Source organism: Euprymna scolopes, chromosome 25, assembly GCF_053919585.1.
Source record: "Euprymna scolopes isolate OS-2025 chromosome 25, ASM5391958v1, whole genome shotgun sequence".
Taxonomy (NCBI): Eukaryota; Metazoa; Mollusca; class Cephalopoda; order Sepiida; family Sepiolidae; genus Euprymna; species Euprymna scolopes.
In genome coordinates this window covers 51,628,639-51,650,071 of record NC_136506.1, presented here as the reverse complement: position 1 = coordinate 51,650,071, position 21,433 = coordinate 51,628,639, and the positions used below count along the sequence as shown (strand labels likewise).

The window sequence follows — 21,433 nt, the reverse complement described above, 5'->3', positions numbered from 1 at the left end:
ACGGTTACACTTGTTCACGCGGACGCTCATGGGAGGCTGGTCGTGGTCGATGTTGCCGTTAAAAGCGGCACGTTCCGGATTGTGGCAATTTATGCGCCCAACATCCAAAGCGAGAGGGTTTCCTTTTTTCGGCGGGTGGAGGTGTTCTCTCTTCAGGTCCGGAGCGGGTAGTGCTAATGGGGGACTGGAATGCCATCCTGAACCCCAAGATAGATAAGGTCGGGGGGGCTAGTGGGTTGGAAAGGTGTGACAACACCCTGTCTGGCTTTATGGCCTCGTGCGATCTGGTCGACAGGTTCCGTCTGGATCACCCAGGGAGGGAGATTTTTTTTTTTTTTTTACATAGGCAGCACCACATAATCAAGGCCAAGAGGCCACTCAAGGATAAGGGTTAAAGAGTGTACAGTAGAAATTGGACATTATAGTAATCATTAGTAATGAATATTTTGTAAAGTTGATAACTTATATGGAACGGCTCATCAAGAACTTATTTGCGTTAGACTTGAAGACAACCATATTGTAGTCAGCCGGAAAGCAGGAAAATGGAACACAATTCCACAGGCGTGCAGTTCTAAGAAAAAAGCTTTGTTCATGGAATATACGTTTAGGTTTAGGCACAGATAAAGAGTGGGGGGAATTATTGATAGTGTTTACAGCTAGACGAGTGTTTCTTGTGAAAATTTGGCGAGGGTGGACCATAGATTGAAGCTCATTCGAACACTTTCCATGAAAATAACGATACATCAGAGACAAACTCGCAACATCTCTTCTGTGAGATAAAGGTTGCAAGGAAGAGAAAAGGACATCTCCTACGAGGCTACGAAGTCTATTTTGAACTCTATCAAGGCAGGCCATGTCCTTTCTAGCAGCTCCTGCCCAGATGTGGCAACAGTATTCCATCCTTGGATGTACCTTGCTCTTATATAGATAGAGAATAGCATCAGCAGTGAGATATCTACCGTATCGATAGAAAGATCCCACCATTTTTCCAGCGGCCTTGGCAACATATTTGATGTACGTGTTTCATTAAAGATCAGGAGTAATGGTCAAGCCAAGAAGTTTGTCAACACTTGAGGCCTCCTGAAGACGAGAGCCATTCATTTCAATTGATGTCAGATGTGGATCAGAATGTTGATGATGTAAAGAGAGAAGCTTGGTTTTAGATGCATTAAAAGTAACCAGCCATTCTTTACCCCATTGTACCACGTGCTCAAGATCAGAGGAGAGAGAATTGGAGAGAACTTGGTCATTTACTGTCTTAGATGTGGTACCATAAATGGTAGTGTCGTCAGCATAGATGTCTACAAATGATGTAAGGATGTGATTTGGAAGATCATTAATGTAGATCAGGAAAAGAGTTGGGCCCAGGATGGACCCCTGAGGGACACCGGCATTAATACTGTGAGCTTCTGATTTTTGCCCCTCAACTACTACTCTTATGAACCTATCAGAAAGAAATGATTTAATAATTGAGAAGACATTTCCAGCAATACCATAGTTAGAGATCTTATGAAGTAAACCTTTATGCCATACCCTATCAAAGGCCTTAGATATGTCAAGAGCAATTGCCCTAGAAAGGTTGCCTCCGTCGACAGATTTGCTAATCCTATGAGATATAACTGTAAGCACATCTGCTGTAGATCTAGCAGAACGGAAACCATATTGAGTGTCACTAAGAAGTTTGTTTTTGTTGAGATGGTTGATTACTTCTGTATTTAACACAGATTCCAGCAACTTACTCATGACGCACAGGAGACTTATTGGCCTGTACTGAGAGGGGGATGAGCGATCACCTGAATTCTTAAATACAGGGCATACTGATGAAATTTTCCAGGGAGATGGGAAACTATTCTCCTTAAGACAACGTTTAAACAGTTTTGTAAGTATGGGTGCTAGTTCAGGTTGAAGTTTTTTGAGTACTATAATTGGAATACCGTCAGGGCCAGTTGCTTTACTGGAATCAAGGTTTTTGATTAGATTGGCAACATCATGTACAGATATACGTATATTACATAGCGTGTTTTCTGATACAGGAGGAAATATTGGGGGTTGGCGGCCTTGGTCGCAAAGGGTAGAATTGGCTGCAAAGTTCTTGACAAAGAGTTTGGCTTTGTCTGATGCTGACGAGATTACCTCAGGTCCATTGATAATAGTTGGGATGGAGCACACGCTTCTGTTCATGATTCTGTTTGCTATTTGCCAAAACTGATGGGAACCAAGCCGCTGCTCAGCTACTTTAGACTTAACAGATTGAGCATACAACTCTCTTGCATTCTTTATTACTTTCTTACAATGGTTGCTGGCAGTCCTGAAAGCGGCTTTAGTTTTCATACATCTATTACGTTGGAAACAGTGGAAAAAGTGATTTCTGTGCGCAATGGCAGCAGCACATTCTGGAGAGAACCATGGCTGGCTGTTAGGTTTTGCTGAAACTTTTTCGAGGGTATGAAACGGTCAATACCTACAAATAACCATTCCGTCAGGTCTAATACTATAGAGGGCACATCCTTTTTAAACATGGAATTCAGAGGTAGATCAGATATAAATGTACGGAAGCTATCCCAGTCAGCCTTAGTGTATCGATATACTGTACGATGGAGAGGTACGTCTGGGGACTTATTACATTTCATTTTTATCTTAATTGATACAACAGAGTGGTCGGAAGAGCCAAGAGGCGACAGAACAGAAACTGAACATAGTTCAGGGCAAGTTGTGAGAAAAAGGTCTAGTAGGCTCGCATACTGGCCATCATTGTCGGGCACACGGGTGCGTTCCTGAACAATCTGAGTGAGGTCATAGGCAATGGAGAAATCATGACAGAACCTTCCCTCATCATCGGTCTTGTTAGAGTGGGTCAACCATTCGACGTTGTGAACATTGAAGTCACCACATACGTGAATGTTAGCTGAAGGATAAGGGAGATGTGGACGTGGCAATCTAGTTCGGCCGCCGGTCCGGGTACATACTTGGACCGGATGTTAATTAGAAGGGGCGACGTAGATTTCCTATCTTGTCCCACATTCCACTGGCTAGGTCATTTGGACCACAAACTTGTGTTGGCCCGTTTGAAATTAGGTAATAGGCCTAGGTTGGCGGGCTACGGGAAGATGAACGTCTCCTTGTTGGAGTCGAACGACTTTCGGGAGCAGCTGACAACACTAATTAAGAGGGAGTTAGTGGGGGCAGTTACCGGGAGTAGCTGGTGGGTTAAGCTTAAGGTCACCATTAGGCACTTTTGTGTCCAATATAGCCAACGCCTCGCGCTAAATAGAGCTTGGATCAAAAGGCAACTAGAGGATAGACTGACCCGGACGGTGGTAGGGGGGGATTCCCTAGATCTAGCTCTAGTTAAGGGGGACCTCAATTACTTGGCTAGCGAGCGATATGAAGGTCAAGTAGTTAGGGTTAGGTTAAACAGAGTCTCCAACGAAGCCGTGAATGTTGACAATGTTGAGCGTAAAGCTGCACTAAGACGTGGCTCGGATGGGTACATTCGGGAGGTGAAAAACCTGAAAGAGCGCTCTCTCCTGTCGGCACGGGAGATCTGCAATGGGTTTCGGCAACATTTGGAGGAACGCTTCACCCAACTACCCAGACTCCGCGCCCAGGAGTGTGGCGGCTATTTAGCTAGCTCACCCCGTCTTACTGCGGCCCGAGCGGCTAGCTGCAAGGGGATGGTTACGGAGCGTGAGGTCATTACTGCGTTGAAGCAGGTTGGCCACAACAAATCTCCGGGGCTTGATGGTTTGCCCTACGAATTGTTCTTGAGGCTGTCGCCCATGTTTGTGCCCCTTCTGACGGGCGTGTTTAACTTCGATCCCGAGGCAGGTAACCAAAGGAGTGGTCACGCTTCTGAAGAAGGGGGACCAACATGGAGGGGGGAATCTAGACGATTATAGGCCCATTACTCTGCTTAATGCAGATTTCAAGATTTTGGCCCGCGTTCTTGCGAACCGACTGCAGGTTGTTATTGGTGACTTGGTCGAACCGGATCAGAACTACGCTGTGAAGGGTCGATCAATTCAGAACAATTTGCGCTTGGTCCGCACGATCATAGAGGGAATAGAAGACGACACCGAAGCCGCGCTGATCAATTTAGATCAGTCCAAGGCATTCGACAGGGTGGACCATGGGTTCCTGAGGGCTGGAAACCGCCGGCTTTGTTCCGGACTTCCGCAAGTGGATCTCCGCCCTGTATCGTGATCCCGCGGTAGTGGTGCAGGTAAATGGTAGGTTGTAGGAGCCCTTTGGGGTCTCCCGGTCGGTGCGGCAGGGTTGCCTGCTGTCGCCTCTGCTGTTTGTCCTGGCGTTGGAGCCCTTCCTTCGCAAATTTAGGGATGAGGCGGCGAGACCAGTCCTGCGCGGCATAACTCTGCCTGGCGGCAAATTTGCCAGGGTGTCCGCGTACGCTGATGACGTCACCTTGTTCGCTGCGCGGCATAGCGATATTAAAGCGGTGATAGAGGCAATCGCTGAGTATGAAGTTGTTACAGGGGCCGTGATCAATCGCAGCACGTCCGTTGGCCTGCGGTTGGGCGCCTGAACCGGGGTAAACTCGCTTCCAGGTGCGTTCGGTTGGACTGATGGCCCAGTAAAGGTCCTCGGTGTGTGGTTCGGGCCGGACCTCCAGTTGGACAAGAATTGGTCAGAAGTACAGACTAAGTTCGAGTCGTCGGTTGGGACTTGGATTCAGAGGAAATTGTCCTTAAAGGGTCGCGCGGAGGCATGTGCTACGTACGTGTTTCCTTTGATCCTTTACCGTTTATCTGTTCTTCCCCTGCCTGCGGATTGCTGTAAGGCTTTAGAGCGCCTCATTTTCAAACTGCTATGGAAGGGAGGAAAGCCGTTTGTCCGCAGACAGGTCTGTACACGGAAGCTTAGCGAGGGAGGCTTGGAGATGCCTGATTTGCAAAGCCATAAACATGCAGAAAGATTGGCGTTCCTGAGTCAGACACTGATGGAGGAAACGCACTGGGTACCAGTCGTGGAACAGGCTTTTCCACGGCTCATATCCGCCCCTGCCGCTGAAGGTCGCAAAAGACCGGCGGGGGAACGGTGTTTCCTGACAGAATGCCGAGCCGCCCTTAGGGCATTGCCGGGGTCCAGGGACCTTGCACGGCCTAGGTGGAGGCTACATGAGGGATTAGTGGTGGGGACTGCAAAAGACCCGCTGGTGGAGAGGCTACATCTGTCGAGGGGGGAAGTTCTCTCGCTTTAGAATTGGGCGCCTGCCAGTAGCTACATTAATAATTCTGAATTTTCAATAACGTGGAGGCTAGTCCGGGATGCGCTGACACTCTTTGGCAGACTAGCCAGGGATTGTAGGGATAGCGAATATTATTATCCCCCGTGCCCACGCTGCAATGATGAAGAGGAGGAGGAAACGAGAGAACACGCGTTTTTTCTTTGCAGCGGGGTGCAGGGTCTCTGGGAGTATGTCGGAGGGGTAACGGTTCACATTGACCCCAAGCGGTTGGTGCCACTTGATTTAGCGTACGTAGTCGACAATGTGGACCCGCCGTTTGACAGGGAGAAACGGTTGGTGTTTCTAGCGATCCTAGCGGTAGCTCGGTTAGTGACGTGGTATACACGTCTGGGCATTGTCTATGAGGGGCGATCTTTTTCCGATCAGGATCTGGTTGTTTATTTTAAGCATCAATTTAAAATAAAAATCAGATGTGATTTGAAGAGATTGTCTCGCATAGACTTTGATAGGAGATGGGTGCACAACACTAGTTGTTTCATCCGACGAGGAGCTAGGTTCGAGTTCGTGTTTCCACCCTAGTGGTATTGTTCCTAAGGTGCTGAGGTTTGGTTTTCTCGGAACCCAGCCCCTTATGTTATGTAAAAGTATCTTGTGTAGGAGATGGGGAGTCTCGTCGTGGGCGACGAAGCGTTTCACTGAAGAATCACGGCAACACACAGCGAACCAACAAACAATGACAGCCACAGCGCGAAAGTAACTAACAAAGCTCAGCTGACTGCACGAATAGAAACGGTCACTGTACTGATCGCCACGAACGTCAGAACCCGACTGCCTCGCACCTCCAATGGACCGATTTTTATTACTCAAGATAGCCTAGCTAATTTGCATCCCCGCGAGATCTCGCGCGATCCTGCGAGATTCCGTCTCTAATAAAAGCAGGCAGGCGCCATCTTGAAACTCTTTCTTCCGCTGCCCCGACCACAGGATCAGCCACCACCCCACACGCCAGGCACACACGGACCCTCTTGCGCCGAGGGCTACGGTTAGTCTCACACTCCCCCCTGGTCTCCAGATCGCATACGTGACACGGCGGACGTGGCCGTTTGATTCGAGCACTCCTGCGGAGGGGTATTGCCGGGACTTCCTCATCGGAGCTCTCAAAAGTGGCATCGGAAGCATCAGCATCAGCATTAGAGCTCGCAGTTGAGTCATCAGGTCCATGGGGCACATGTTGGATCCATCGCTCATCGTCGGATGACTCGCTACTTCCACTGCTTGCCGATTGGTCAACGCTTAGAGCGGGCCGGACATCCCTTACGTAGCGCGGAGTATCATCGACTAGTATGGCCTGTTCACTGATGACGCTGGTGACCCGCCCCCTCCAAAAGCTGCTGGTGCACCGGCCGCCGGGTGGCTTCACCCAGACGGTGTCTCCCACTTGGTACGTCCCCTGGAGTTCTCGTTGGTCGGGTAGACACACTTCAACGTCCTTGACGCGCACGTAATAGTGATGAATCGCATCAGCTGGCGCACTGCCGCCAGTCACGGTGTCCTTAGGCGTTGTGTTGTATCTGTAAACCGCCTCCGCGATCGTACACTTCTTCCTGGCCGCGATCCTCTTCACGGTTCGGTGGCATCGCTCCGCTATGCCGTTGCCGCTCGGCACATACGCGCATCGGTGTCGAAGGCGGATCCCCCAGTTGTCCATAAAATGCCTAAATTCCCTGCTGCAGAACGCCGTGTCGTTATCCATGAGGATCTCCTCAGGCGGCCCCCTTTCGTAGAATATGGATTCCAATTCGTGGATGACACTGGTGGAATCCTGCCTTGCCAATTGGCGCCAAATCGCGAACCTCGTTGGCCCGCAGTCTATCAGCGTGAGGAAGTGTTGGCTGCCGTAGTGGGTTATATCCACTCCCAGCTGTCCTTTCCGCCATCTGGCTGGGGCGGGGTCGATGGACTGGCACGTTTGGCACTCCCTGCGCTTTTGGTATTGATGGTCTAGCCAACTTCACAAAGTAGTAGGTCCGTTGTACTCCGGGGTGCCCACTGTCGTGATGTATCTTCCTGATTTCGTCCTCCTCGACGGAGGCAGCACACAGAGGCAATGGCTTAGCTTCGTGGTACCCGAGTGAGCTTGTCGGTGAGGTTGTAGTCCGAGGTGACGAGCACTACGTCTACGGACAGGTTGTACTCCGTCACCAGTTTTTTCACAGTCTCGAGCCTCCGTCTTATCAGCCTTTCGCTGGCTGCCTTGGTGCATGTCCTGGCCTTGCTCGTGAGTGTGTCCGACACCCAGTGGTGCACGCAAAGTGAGTCAGTGTGCACACACAGTTTCGTCACTTCCCATTGAAGTGCCAGGTTAATGCCCTTTATTACAGCGTCGAGTTCTGCCAGGTTGATATGGGCAGCATCATTCGCCGGTCGCAGCCAGCAGGCATCCTCAACTACGGCCCCATCTTTCTCCAAAACTACACCGATCGCTAGAGAACTTGCGTCCACCCACACGCGCAGTTCGTCTCCCTGCACGCACCAGTCCCCTGTGGCGGGGTCATTCTTTTTCACACTAGCGACGGTCTCCTTTAACATTCGAACCAATAGTTCGTCGGTTATCTCATCGTCCCAGCCTTTGGTGACCGCATTTGCCCTCCTTTTTATGACGCCTGTCGCTGCACGAACCCATCTGCATACTGGAAGGTGCCCCACAAGTTTCCCGCACAGGGAGAACACGACACGTCTTGTGTAAACGTCGGGTACGTAGGGAACTGCGGTTCCACGCCTCCACTTCAGGATCCCTCGCTCCTCTTGAACGCTCAAGCCCAATACGCGGGCACCATCCTCAAGCCGCTCAGAGTCCTTGCAGTTTAGACCAAACTCGGCAAGTTTGGATCTTACGCGCGAAGAGGACACGATATCTTCGTTCACGTATATATCGTCAATATACGCCGATGTTCCCTTTCTGATCCATTCTTCTTGTGACAACACGGCATTGACGATAGCCTTCATTATCTGGGGTGCTACGTTTAGCCCAAATCCGAGTCGCGTAAGACAGTATCTCTTCCTGGAAAACATCACTGTCTGGAAAGGCCACATCGCCTCGCCGATCCGGACCTGCAAGTATGCTTTTCTCAAGTCCAGTAGGGACACATTGGACCCCTGCCGGCGCCACTCTCGCAGCTTGCTGGCACAGACGTCGGCGTCCGCTGTGAACGCATCAACGTGCGCATTCAACTCACGGTAGTCCATTTCCGGCCTCACCTTTGACTTGTTAGGTTGGGCAACTGCCATCAGCGGTATCAGGCCCTTGGGGGGGGTCCAAGTTTGTCGTAGGGGTATGGAATCAGCCAACCGTTCTTAATCCATTCACGGAGCTCGCTTTCGTATGCAGGCCTTATCTGGTCGGGCATACGGTACTCTGCCACTTTGTTTTGTAGTTTGGCCGGTTCCTTGTCTTCTGACCACCTCCAAGTGGCGGTCCACGCCTTCTGTTGGTCGTCGAATTCCGCACTGAAGTCCGGCTGGTCGACTCTTAGTGCTGCGCACACCGGGGGCCTATCCTGAAACTCTACAACGCCAGCGCGCGTTATGCGCACGCCGCCCAGGGCTTTGATGGCATCGTAGCCTAGCAACAGGTCGAAACTCAGCGGCTTTTCGCGTGTCACCAGCGCTTCGACGTTGGCCGAGTTCCCAGTTCTTGTGCGAATGTGTACCACACCCACGCCGCAACACATTCGTATTTTTCCAGTAATGGTAATTATCCTGACGTTCTTCTTTTTCCACGCCCGACAGAAGTCCGCACACACTATGGTGCGGGAGCAACCGGAATCAAGGAGGGCTGAACATAACGTGTCATTAACTCGGACCTGAATGACAGGGAGCGCCTTGTTTATTTTCTGTTCGGGGAAGAGGTCGGCACTGGCACCTTGTCCCCGTCCCCGTTTCCCGCACAGTCTCGGGCCATGTGCCCAGTCTTGTTACAGCGGTAGCAGCGAACAGCCGTCGACCGCCTTCTAAAATTTCTTGCCATGTGGCCCCGCCCGTTGCATCTGTAGCAGATGACATCACCTTGCGGGCTGGGTCCCTGAGACGGTCCTTCGCCACTTGGTGGGGCCTGTGCGACGGCGACTACCGGTTCCTGCACCGTCGAGTCATCTTTCATTATTGTCCTGGCTCTGTCCACTAGGTCACTCAGCGGTAGTGAGGACATGGTAGAGGTTGCTCGCAGGAGCTGCTTTGCTCCAGCGGGGAGTCCTGACAGGAATTTGTAGGCTAGGGCCCTCTCGGGAAGACCGCCGAACAACACCGTCAGCTTCTTAAGTTCGGCGAGATACACGTGCACAGTTTCGCCTAAGCGTATAGACCTTGTCTCAAACTGCTCCCATGCAGTGGCGGGGTCAGTGGCGAACGCCCTGTACAACGCCGCCTTGATACTCAAGTAGTCACACTTCTCCTCAGTGCTGAGTTGCTGATATACAGCGAAGGCCCCGCCGGTCAGCCGCAGAGGAATCACGCGCTCGACATTTTTCACGCCGGACAACTGACAATGTAACTCGACCTTCTCAACCCAGCTGAGTACCGGGTCGGATCCGACGAATTCCGGTATCAACTTTAGATCGAACCTATCCGCCATTGAAGAAAAGAAAACCAAGTTCGGAATGGGGGGGGTCGAAATAGCTTGTAAGAGTATCTTGTGTAGGAGACGGGGAGTCTCGTCGTGGGCGACGAAGCGTTTCACTGAAGAACCACGGCCACACACAGCAAACCAACAAACAATGACAGCCACGGCACGAAGGTAACTAACAAAGCTCAGCTGACTGCACGAATAGAAACGGAACCCAACGGTCACTGTGCTGATCGCCACGAACGTCAGAACCCGACTGCTTCGCACCTCCAATGGACCGATTTTTATTACTCAAGATAGCCTAGCTAATTTGCATCCCCGCGAGATCTCGCGCGATCCTACGAGATTCCGTCTTTAATAAAAGCAGGGAGGCGCCATCTTGAAACTCATTCTTCCGCTTCCCCGACCACAGGATCAGCCACCACCCACACGCCAGGCACACACGGACCCTCTTGCGCCGAGGGCTACGGTTAGTCTCACAGTAATATAAGGTTTACCTTATAATGATGGGTAGGAGTAGGCTAGGAGGTGTGTAACCACCAAGAGTGGATAGCTTATGCTTTATTAGGGCCTAGACTAAGGTAGTATGTATGTTGATCCTGTTCCCGTAGTAAGAAAGAGGAGTGGCCAGCTCTCTCATTTACGGATTCCCCGATACCGGCAGCACAAAGGACCCGAGCAGCAGCGGTAACAGTGGAGGCAACAGCCAGTGAGATCAAGCAGAGTTGGGACCAGAAGCAATCAGCACCAGCGAAGTCCCCAGAGTACTACAGAAGGCTTTTTGAAGAAAAATATAAGGACCTTACAAAAGGGAACCAGATAGAGGTGGTTCCAGAGACACTGACGAAGATAAGGGAGAGATCAGTGTCCCTACTGACTCTGGATGCCACCGGAAAGACCCTTCTGGGAGTACCGAAAGACCGCATGATGGAGCTGCTGGGGGAACTGAGGATCCCCGCTCAGTACGCCGTTAGACGTTTTAACGTGGGAGGTCCCCTTGCCGACAAAGGAGGGTGCGGAGAAGCTAGCAAGAGGGGATCTCACATGAAAAAACATCAAGGTACGACCAGAGTACCTTTCAAAGAGTAGAACGCTTGTCACAATTACGGGGGTGACGTGCTTTCTTGTGGAGGAGCAGCTGGGGGCAATCATGTCCCAATACGGAGAAGTTGAAGGCATCGAGGCGGTAAAGGGCCCCCGGAATATAATGTCGGGGGATTACAAGATCAAGATGAGGCTGTCCCGCAAGGAATTCCACGAGATCCCTGCCCAATTAACCTGCGAGGGCTGGTCAATGGCCGTCATTGTGGAGGGTAGAAGACCCCAGTGTTGGCAATGCCAAAAAACGGGCCACGTAGCGAGGTTCTGCCCTCAAAGACAAGCTGGAATAGCCGAGACGGGCAAATCGGCAGGGAAACCCCCCTCCCCCACAGAGACCAGGAAGGAGGAAGCAGCCCCAGCAAAAGAAAAGTGGAGCACAGTGGCGGCCAAAAAGGGGGCAAAGAAACTAGAGCTGGCTCCACAAACAACAATAAGAACGGTGGCAACGGCTACAAAAAGAAAGGCGAGAGGAAGCTCCTCAGGCTCCGACACCGAAGGGGGCGAGGACAAACAGAGGGAGAAGAGAGAGAAGAAAGATGACAAGAAAGACCAGATCACTGAGCTTCTGCCGCAACGCCCCCAGGAAGAAGATCAACAAACCCCTCCCCTATTCACCACTCCTAACGAGGAAACGGAGCAGATGGAAGCTCAGGTAGTAGAACAAGAAGTCTAAAAAGTCCAAGAAGTCCAAGAGGAAGAAGTAAAGGAGAAAAGGCAGGAACAGAAGTTGGCAGCCCCGAGGGAGGGGAAAACCAAGGGGCATGAGATCTTGAAGCAAGGCTGCTCGCGTGCTGAGGGATCTCGTGGCCCTGTAGGTAGACGTAGCTGCCCTACAAGAAACCCACTTTGTTGGGGATGGGGACTGCGATGTGCTGGTGGATGATTTTCATGTTTATTCAGCATATGGCAGCCTCCATAGCCGGGGGGTTTCTGTACTAGTGAGTGGCACTCTGGCTGCGACGGTTACACTTGTTCACGCGGACGCTCATGGGAGGCTGGTCGTGGTCGATGTTGCTGTTAAAAGCGGCGCGTTCCGGATCGTGGTAGTTTATGCGCCCAACATCCAAAGCGAGAGGGTTTCCTTTTTTCGGCGGGTGGAGGTGTTTCTCTCTTCGGGTTCCGAGCGGGTAGTGCTCATGGGGGACTGGAATGCCATCCTGGACCCCAAGATAGATAAGGTCGGGGGGGCTAGTGGGTTGGAAAAGTGTGACAACACCCTGTCTGGCTTTATGGCCTCGTGCGATCTAGTCGACAGGTTCCGTCTGGATCACCCAGGGAGGGAGATGTGGACGTGGCGATCTAGTTCGGCCGCCGGTCCGAGTACTTACTTGGACCGGATGTTAATTAGAAGTGGTGACGTAGATTTCCTATCCTGTCCCACGTTCCACTGGCTAGGTCATTTGGACCACAAACTTGTGTTGGCCCGTTTGAAATTAGGTAATAGGCCTAGGTTGGCGGGCTACTGGAAGATGAACGTCTCCTTGTTGGAGTCGAACGACTTTCGGGAGCAGCTGACAACACTAATTCAGAGGGAGTTAGTGGGGGCGGTTACCGGGAGTAGCTGGTGGGTTAAGCTTAAGGTCACCATTAGGCACTTTTGTGTCCAATATAGCCAACGCCTCGCTTGGACCAAAAGGCACCTAGAGGATAGACTGACCCGGGCGGTGGCAGGGGGGATTCCCTAGATCTAGCTCTAGTTAAGGGGGACCTCAATCACTTGGCTAGCGAGCGATATGAAGGTCAAGTAGTTAGGGCTAGGTTAAACAGAGTCTCCAACGAAGCCGTGAATGTTGACGCTGTTGAGCGTAAGGCTGCTCTAAGACATGGCTCGAATGGGTACATTCGGGAGGTGAAAAACCTGGAAGGGCGCTCTCTCGTGTCGGCACGGGAGATCTGCAATGGGTTTCGGCAACATTTGGAGGAACGCTTCACCCAATTACCCAGACTCCGTGGCCAGGAGTTTGGCGGCTATTTAGCTGGCTCGCCCCGCCTTACTGCGGCCCGAGCGGCTAGCTGCAAGGGGATGGTTATGGAGCATGAGGTCATTACTGCGTTGAAGCAGGTTGGCCACAACAAATCTCCGGGGCTTGATGGTTTGCCCTACTAATTGTTCTTGAGGCCCATGTTTGTGCCCCTTCTGACGGGCGTGTTTAACCACTGGTTTGCCCAGGATTCGATCCCGAGGCAGGTAACCAAAGGAGTGGTCACGCTTCTGAAGAAGGGGGACCAACATGGAGGGGGGAATCTAGACGATTATAGGCCCATTACTCTGCTTAACGCAGATTTCAAGATTTTGGCCCGCGTTCTTGCGAACCGACTGCAGGTTGTTATTGGTGACTTGGTCGAACCGGATCAGAACTACGCTGTGAAGGGTCGATCAATTCAGAACAATTTGCACTTGGTCCGCACGATCATAGAGGGAATAGAAGACGACACCGAAGCCACGCTGATCAATTTAGATCAGTCCAAGGCATTCGACAGGGTGGACCATGGGTTCCTGAGGGCTGTTGTGGAAACCGCCGGCTTTGGTCCGGACTTCCGCAAGTGGATCTCCGCCCTGTATCGTGATCCCGCGGTAGTGGTGCAGGTAAATGGTAGGTTGTCGGCGCCCTTTGGGGTCTCCCGGTCAGTGCGGCAGGGTTGCCCGCTGTCGCCTCTGCTGTATGTCCTGGCGTTGGAGCCCTTCCTTCGCAAATTAAGGGACGAGGCGGCGAGACCAGTCCTGCGTGGCATAGCTCTGCGTTGCGGCAAATTTGCCAGGGTGTCCGCGTATGCTGATGACGTCACCGTGTGCGCTGCGCGGCGTAGCGATATTAAAGCGGTGATAGAGGCGATCGCTGAGTATGAAGTTGTTACAGGGGCCGTGATCAATCGCAGCAAGTCCGTTGGCCTGCGGTTGGGCGCCTGGACCGGGGTAAACTCGCTTCCAGGTGCGTTTGGCTGGACTGATGGCCCAGTAAAATCCTCGGTGTGTGGTTCGGGCCGGACCTCCAGTTGGACAAGAATTGGTCAGAAGTACAGACTAAGGTCGAGTCGTCGGTTGGGACTTAGATTCAGAGGAAATTGTCCTTAAAGGGTCGCGCGGAAGCATGTGCTACGTACGTGTTTCCTTTGATCCTTTACCGTTTATCTGTTCTTCCCCTGCTTGCGGATCGCTGTAAGGCTTTAGTGCGCCTCCTTTTCAAACTGCTATGGAAGGGAGGAAAGCCGTTTGTCTGCAGACAGGTCTGTACACAGAAGCTTAGCGAGGGAGGCTTGGAGATGCCTGATTTGCAAAGCCATAAACATGCAGAAAGATTGGCGTTCCTGAGTCGGACACTGATGGAGGAAACGCACGGGGTACCAGTCGTGGAACAGGCTTTTCCACGGCTCATATCCGCCCCTGCCGCTTAAGGTCACAAAGACCGGCGGGGGAACGGTGTTTCCTGACCGAATGCCGAGCCGCCCTTAGGGCATTGCCAGGGTCCAGGGACCTTGCACAGCCGAGGTGGAGGCTATATGAGGAATTAGTGGTGGGGACTGCAAAAGACCCGCTGGTGGAGCGGCTACATCTGTCGAGGGGGGAAGTTCTCTCGCTTTGGAATTGGGCGCCTGCCAGTAGTTACATTAATAATTCTGAATTTTCAATAACGTGGAGGCTAGTCCGGGACGCGCTGCCACTCTTTGGCAGACTCGCCAGGAATTGTAGGGATAGTGAATATTATTATCCCCCGTGCCCACGCTGCAATGATGAAGAGGAGGAGGAAACGAGAGAACACGCGTTCTTTCTTTGCAGCGGGGTGCGGAGTCTCTGGGAGTATGTTGGAGGGGTAACGGCTCGCATCGACCCCGAGCGGTCGGTGCCACTTGATTTAGCGTACGTAGTCGACAATGTGGACCCACCGTTTGACAGGGAGAAACGGTTGGTGTTTCTAGCGATCCTAGCGGTAGCTCGGTTAGTGACATGGTATACACGTCTGGGCATTGTCTATGAGGGGCGATCTTTTTCCGATCAGGATCTGGTTGTTTATTTTAAGCATCAACTTAAAATAAAAATCAGATGTGATTTGAAGAGATTGTCTCGCATAGACTTTGATAGTAGATGGGTGCACAACACTAGTTTGTGCATCCGACGAGGAGCTAGGTTCGAGTTCGTGTTTCCACCCTAGTGGTATTGTTCCTAAGGTGCTGAGGTTTGGTTTTCTCGAAACCCAGCCCCTTATGTAAAGTAATATAAGGTTAACCTTATACGATGGGTAGGAGTAGGCTAGGTAGGTGTGTAACCACCAAGAGTGGATAGCTTATGCTTTATTAGGGCCTAGACTAGGGTAGTATGCATGTTGATCCTGTTCCCGTAGTCTTATATTTTTGTTAGATTGGCACTAGAAGAGCTTCCAAAGATTCCCAGTCCACTTGTTTTATTTTGTCCCCGGCCTATTTTTGCCCATTATGCACTTTTATCTTGGAAGACGCCATCCACCCCAGTTTACCCCAACCCCAAGTTATTTTTCACACATACCCGTAGATCCTCCACTCCCCACTAGGGAACGTCCTGCTTGCTTTCACCTCTTCCCCCCAGGGGAGAGGAGCGGAAGACAGTGGGCGTTTCACACGACAGACCAGCTGTTAGGTAGGGAGGGTCTCTTACTAACCTGCCCCCATAGGCATTTTGTTTATTTGCTTTCTTTTTCTTTTTTTTTGGGTGTTTTTCTAGTTGGCCCCCTCTCCCCATCATCTCACCCCCATTATATTTAAAAAAAAAAAATACTTCATTTTGTATATAAATAAGTTTTATTGTGTTCTTGTATATATTTGTTTTTAAATTTTTTCAGCATGAATGTCGCCTGCCATCCGTGTAAGCTGGGGAGCTGTTATTTTAAGTAGGTCCTGGTAAGAATGTTCGGCGGTTATGCAAATAGTGCGTGATAGAAACTCTAGTGTAGGTTTTACTTAATAAAGTACTTGCTATCAAACGCAAGTCTAGCCTAGGACTAGCAAAGACCCCTATTTTTCCCCACTTCCCCCTACTGGCCCTAGTGCCTAAGTTGTTGCGGACCCCAAATAAGGCCTTGGCAGTAGATAATGCCAAGGTCGGGGCCGTAACGACTAAATACAAGTTCGCCGTTTACTACGTCACGGACAGCATTTAATTCTTGGCCGCCATCTTGGTAACTGATCTGAACTATGCCGCCATTCATTCTTTGTTCTTTTATTTATTTATTTTTCTTTCCTTTTCTCAAGTGAAACCAAAATTGAATCCGAAAGGATTTTTCCATTATATCAAAAAAAAAAAAAAAAAAAATGTGTAAAATGTTTTCGACTCCTAATGGGGGGTAAATATTTATTTTCCAAAAATACAAAAAAATATTCTTAGAAAAATTTGGCACAAGGTCTAACTTTGGGGAGGAGGAGGGCGGTCTTCTCAGTCTAAAGCTAACTAATCTAACCTAACTAGTTCCTACTGTCACTCTACTTTCACCACAATACCACATTCATACTATCCATCCATCAGCGTATAAATCCTTCGTCAGTCACCATAAGAACATCATACCACTCTCGGCCTTGCTACGACTCTTCAAATAATAACGGAAGATTCGTATAAGGTCGAGGGGAGCGAAGTCCTCAGATCAGTAGACCACTCTCATGCGTGTATTCCAGATAATACCTTTCATCACTGCTGGCAAGGTCAAACATAATTCTTTTCTAAGCCTATCCGTTGTCGGAGCCCAATTGCTACATACATTGATAGGAACCAAAGTTAACGACGATATGTTCAGTATGCGGACCATGAGACCTGTAACAAACTCAATCAGCGGCACCACGATGCAACAATAGACGAAGGCGTGACATAAATTTTCGACCTCATCGCCGCTCCGCTTACAAATAGGCGAAACCGCCAAGCCAGCTGAGTGAAGTCTCTTACCGACCCAGAGAGCATCCCAAATTACCAGCCAGGTCAAGGATACCTCGTCATTAGTGAGGCATCCCGACCCAGGCGCCCAAGGCCAGATTGAGCGGAGCTGCCCCTTTGTCAAAGGGAACCCCTCAGCAATAACATCCCTTACGGATCCCCTCACTAACACCCGATATAATGCCTTTCAGGACAACAGCAGAGCGTTGGAGAGGCTTTCCTTAACTCTTAAGAGGAACTTCAGCGCGCGCCGGCACTCGCGGTAGAAGGGGCATGCACCTCGGGGCAACCTGTATGCCTCACCCTCGGACTGGTGCACCCCTCTCCAAGCTGGAAAGGCTTTCTTGGTGTCCTTCATCCAGAGGCCACCGGCTTCCCTGTCTTGTGTGCACATTCGATCTAGGAACTGAATCTCAACATTTAGCATACCTAGATCGCCTTCAGAAGGATGTAGGTAGCAGACATCGCGACAGATCATAGGGGCTTTTCCAAGCCATAGAAAGTTGAAAAGAGCCCTCTGCAAATATATCAGTGTATCTGACGGGATTGGAAGCACTGATAGACGATAAATGAAGATTGGATAGATGTGGGTATTACACACCTCCGTTCTCCCCTTTAATGAAAGGTTTCTGCTGATCCACAGCACAGCTGCGGATCGAACCGCTTTCAGAACCTCCGACCAATTTTTCTCCAGCTGGAGGTCAGGACAAAACCAGACGCTGAGTATCTTGCAAGGCCCGTCACTCCAACTAAAGGGCCCCTGAAGGGGCATACCCCTCTAGGTACCGATGCGCAAACCCGAAGACTTGTCGCAGTTAATTTTGTCCCTTGTTACCGTTTCATACAATCTGATTTCTACAACGACGACATTAATCTCAGCATAGGCGGAGTACTTTACCTGGGCATGCGCACCTGGCAAAGTGATTCCGCGTAGAACCGGATTCACCCTTAGTCTGCGCAAAAAATGGCTCTGTCGCTAGCACGTATAGCATGGGTGATAACGGTCACGCTTGATGAATTGAACGTGATAAACTGAAGGGTTTCGAACTCTTCCCATTCACTTCTACCATCACCGCGGAGTTAGCATAGAGAAAATTCGATTAGTCCATTTGAAATAAATATTTTACAGACACGAATCATTGAGTTTGTGTTTTGATTTAGTTTTAATTTAAATTCCGAGTTTATTTTTTTGCGATCCTGTTCATGCCCAATTGTAACCTGTAAAGAATAAACATGATTTAACATGATGTGGTTTGGGGAATCCGTTTATTGTACGACATACTGATACCACACCGTTGACACTCCATTAACTTTGGACCGATACAACGAATGGAAGATCTGTGTCGTGAACGGAAATATAGCACTTTTCCAAAGAAACAGAAAAACAATGGACAAGACGAATTGTGTTTCTCTCGAATTATAGTTTGCATCAGTTTCAATAAAATTGTAAATGTTTCTATTCATTGAGTAAATTTCATAATAAAACAATAGGATTAAAATATTTAAAGGCAGATCAAAAGTACAATATTTGTTTAATACAAAAATATTCTATTATTTTCGTGTTCTTATGTTGTAAAGTATCTGTCTCTGAATGAAAAGGCATTTTTGGTTTTACTTGTAATTTGCTCAGTAATTCATGATATCATTACTTGAAACGGTCATATTCTGTTTAGAATTGTAATATCGATTATAAATAAAATAAACATTACCTTCAATTCCTGATGAGTTAGATTGTTCAAACTTTTCTTGGCATTTCAATTTTTCAGCTACCAGAAGTCTAGACTGCAAGACCACATTTATATTGACAATTTCCTACAAGATAAGAACAAAGCCGTTAAGATAAGCATAATAAAAAAAGAACGCAAGGAAATCTAAAAGAATGTCTACATTATTTCATCATAGATATCCTATTATAGTAAAATCAAGAAGAAAACGGGAAAGCATCTACCGATTAGTATTTTCAGGTGAGACCAGCAATTAAAAATATGCGAAATAATGAATCAGAAGCAAATTATAGAACTGAAATATAATCTCAGATTTTAATAAGGCAACACAAACACAATACATAACATCAGAAAACTAAATATAATTTACGAAATATTAAAGTTATATATATGTGTCTGTATGTGTGTATGTGTGTGTGTCTTTTGATTATATTTATAATAGAAAACATACTATAGATACACCCGTGATTTGTTATGAAAAATAGAGTAACAGTAATATTTGACATGCCTTTCTTTTCGATGGACTCATGAGAAATGTTATTTGACAGTTTTCGATTGCCTTAAGTATATTAAGTTTTATCTTCTTTTAAAAATTCTAGGCCTAATTGAGGTCCTGGCGAAACACAAAACTGTTTAAACGTTAATCGATACGCTTAGACTACTTAAAATATTTTTTTTAATTTTAATATATATATATATATATATATATATATATGCGTGTGTGTACACATTATACTGATATATCGAGATATATACATAAATGTGCATATACATTTATTCACTATGTTGACACATCGATTTCCTAAAGTATATTATATGACGTCATATTTTTATGACTCGGGGAAAATATGATATTTTTAATAATAAAAATCCCTTTCAACATCACAAGCATCAGTTTAAGTGCAAATAACTTCAAAATGATTTAGCAATACACGTACTATAACCATCTTATATATCGTTAATATAAATTAAAAAAACAGAAATAATTAGCTAAAATTTAGATTGCTACATTTAAAATCTTTCTGAAAGTGTTGTAAAATATTCTTGAAAAAGAAAGAATGGGAGAACAACGATAATTGTCATTTCTTATCTAGCGCATAATAAAGAGCAAAACATAAAAATTTTTTACAGCTGTTTCAAGGTAATATTAATTTTAACTCATACAATTTAAAAACACAAAGCCATCTTTAGAGCAAACTTTAGTATGTGTGCGACACAGGAGTCACTTAGCATCTTGGATCATAAGTAAAGCAACTACTCAAAAATATTGTACAATTTATGGTACTTGTGCATTTAACGAACCAGACGTAACTCAGCATTTGCTCGGCTTTGTCCGGCGCATGACATCAACAGCCGGATAAAACCGAGCGTTGGCGATAAAATAAAAACAACGCTACAACAAAACTGTACAATGAAAATGTAAAATGTAGAAACATAAAAAAATTTAATAAGTAAAAAGCAAAAACCTATCGTTGATTTATGTTTTTTTTTATTATTATTGTTTGAAATTGTTTCCTGTTTTCAAAATAAATACATATAAAACAAGTTTTTTTTGTTAAATAATAGGAAACTTTTTTGTCTGAACTGTTTTTTTTTCAATTTTTAATGTAAAAAACATTGTCTATGTCTTAAACACGTAAAAGTTAATATTTTTTTTTTGCAACTATTTGTCAAATAAATGGAAAAAGCCTAAAAAAGGGGCAATAAAAAGCATGGGGGCAGGAACAAGGATTATTTGTACATTTATTTTCGCCAGAAACAAGGACTTTTTTTTTTGCCAGAAACAAGGATTTTTTTATTTATTAGTGGAAGGAGGGGTTCGGCGTTCCTATTTGGTACAGTGACCAAGAAATCCTCCTTTTTGGCGGGGTTGTATCCACCGAAGACCCAGACCGGTATCAGAAGTCTGCCGACGTTGTGTTTTCTGCGGTTAAAAACGGACTCGTCGATTTCTACCGTATGGCCTGGGCCTCCAATCTGCCGGGGATTCCTAAGAAAATATTCCCTGCATATATCACGCAGGAAAATTTTCCAATCCACAGCTGTGTGGTGAGAACGTAACCCACATTCGCGATGGAGATTTTTTGTAGATGCCATCTCGAACGCCCATAAGTATATTATTTTTATTACACATGCGATGGTTAGTCGGGATTTTGAGAAGAAGGTCCCAATCCTAATGGAGGTCCATCGACGACATGTTACACTTCTATACCTCCAACCGTAATCGTCGGAAAGGCTTGTTTTCTTTGCAAGTACACAATCCTGGCCAAAATGTAAACACCTTTTCTCTTCTGCCAACAATTTCCGTTGCTGGCAAAAGTTTAGTGCAGCCTCTGGGGTCTGAAGCTGGTCCGCAAGGTTTGTAATATTCATTATTATTTCGTCAGTTATCTTTTTAAAACAATTTTTTTTTTTAACTTCTTCAAATAAGCGTTTCTTGAGTTGTGACACTTTTCCAATTGATAGCGAAATTCTCGTCTGCTTAATCGGCAACCCTCGGTTATATCCAGCTGTTGACGTCATGCATCGGACAAAGCCGAGCAAATGCTGAGTTACGTCTGGTTCGTTAAATGCACAATATCTATACATGTACAATATTATAAATGATTTGCATATATTGTGCATATATTTTTAGAAGTTACTCCAACACTCATTATAAGTGATTTATCGTATTTTACTTATCATATATACATACATATATATATATATATATATATATATATATATATATATATATATATATATAATGCAAGTCATTATTCAACCACAACTGAGTTCTTATTTTTTCCAATTTTGTTGGATAACTCTTCGATTCGCCGAGCGATCTTTTTCTTTTTTATTTCGGCTGGCATTTTGTATATTATAGCGCCCAGTAGTTGTTGTTCGGCCAT

At 47.5% G+C, this 21,433-nt stretch overlaps 1 protein-coding gene across 1 annotated transcript in view; it reads right to left on the bottom strand.

Annotated features, from left to right (window-relative positions):
• The window catches only part of LOC145247348 (vasoactive intestinal polypeptide receptor-like), a 489,053-nt gene that overhangs the window by 273,187 nt on the left and 194,433 nt on the right, over positions 1-21,433 (bottom strand). The window contains exon 2 of the mRNA XM_080109023.1: positions 18,528-18,630. Coding sequence (XP_079965149.1) covers positions 18,528-18,630 — 103 coding nt within the window. The remainder of the gene's footprint in view (positions 1-18,527; positions 18,631-21,433) is intronic.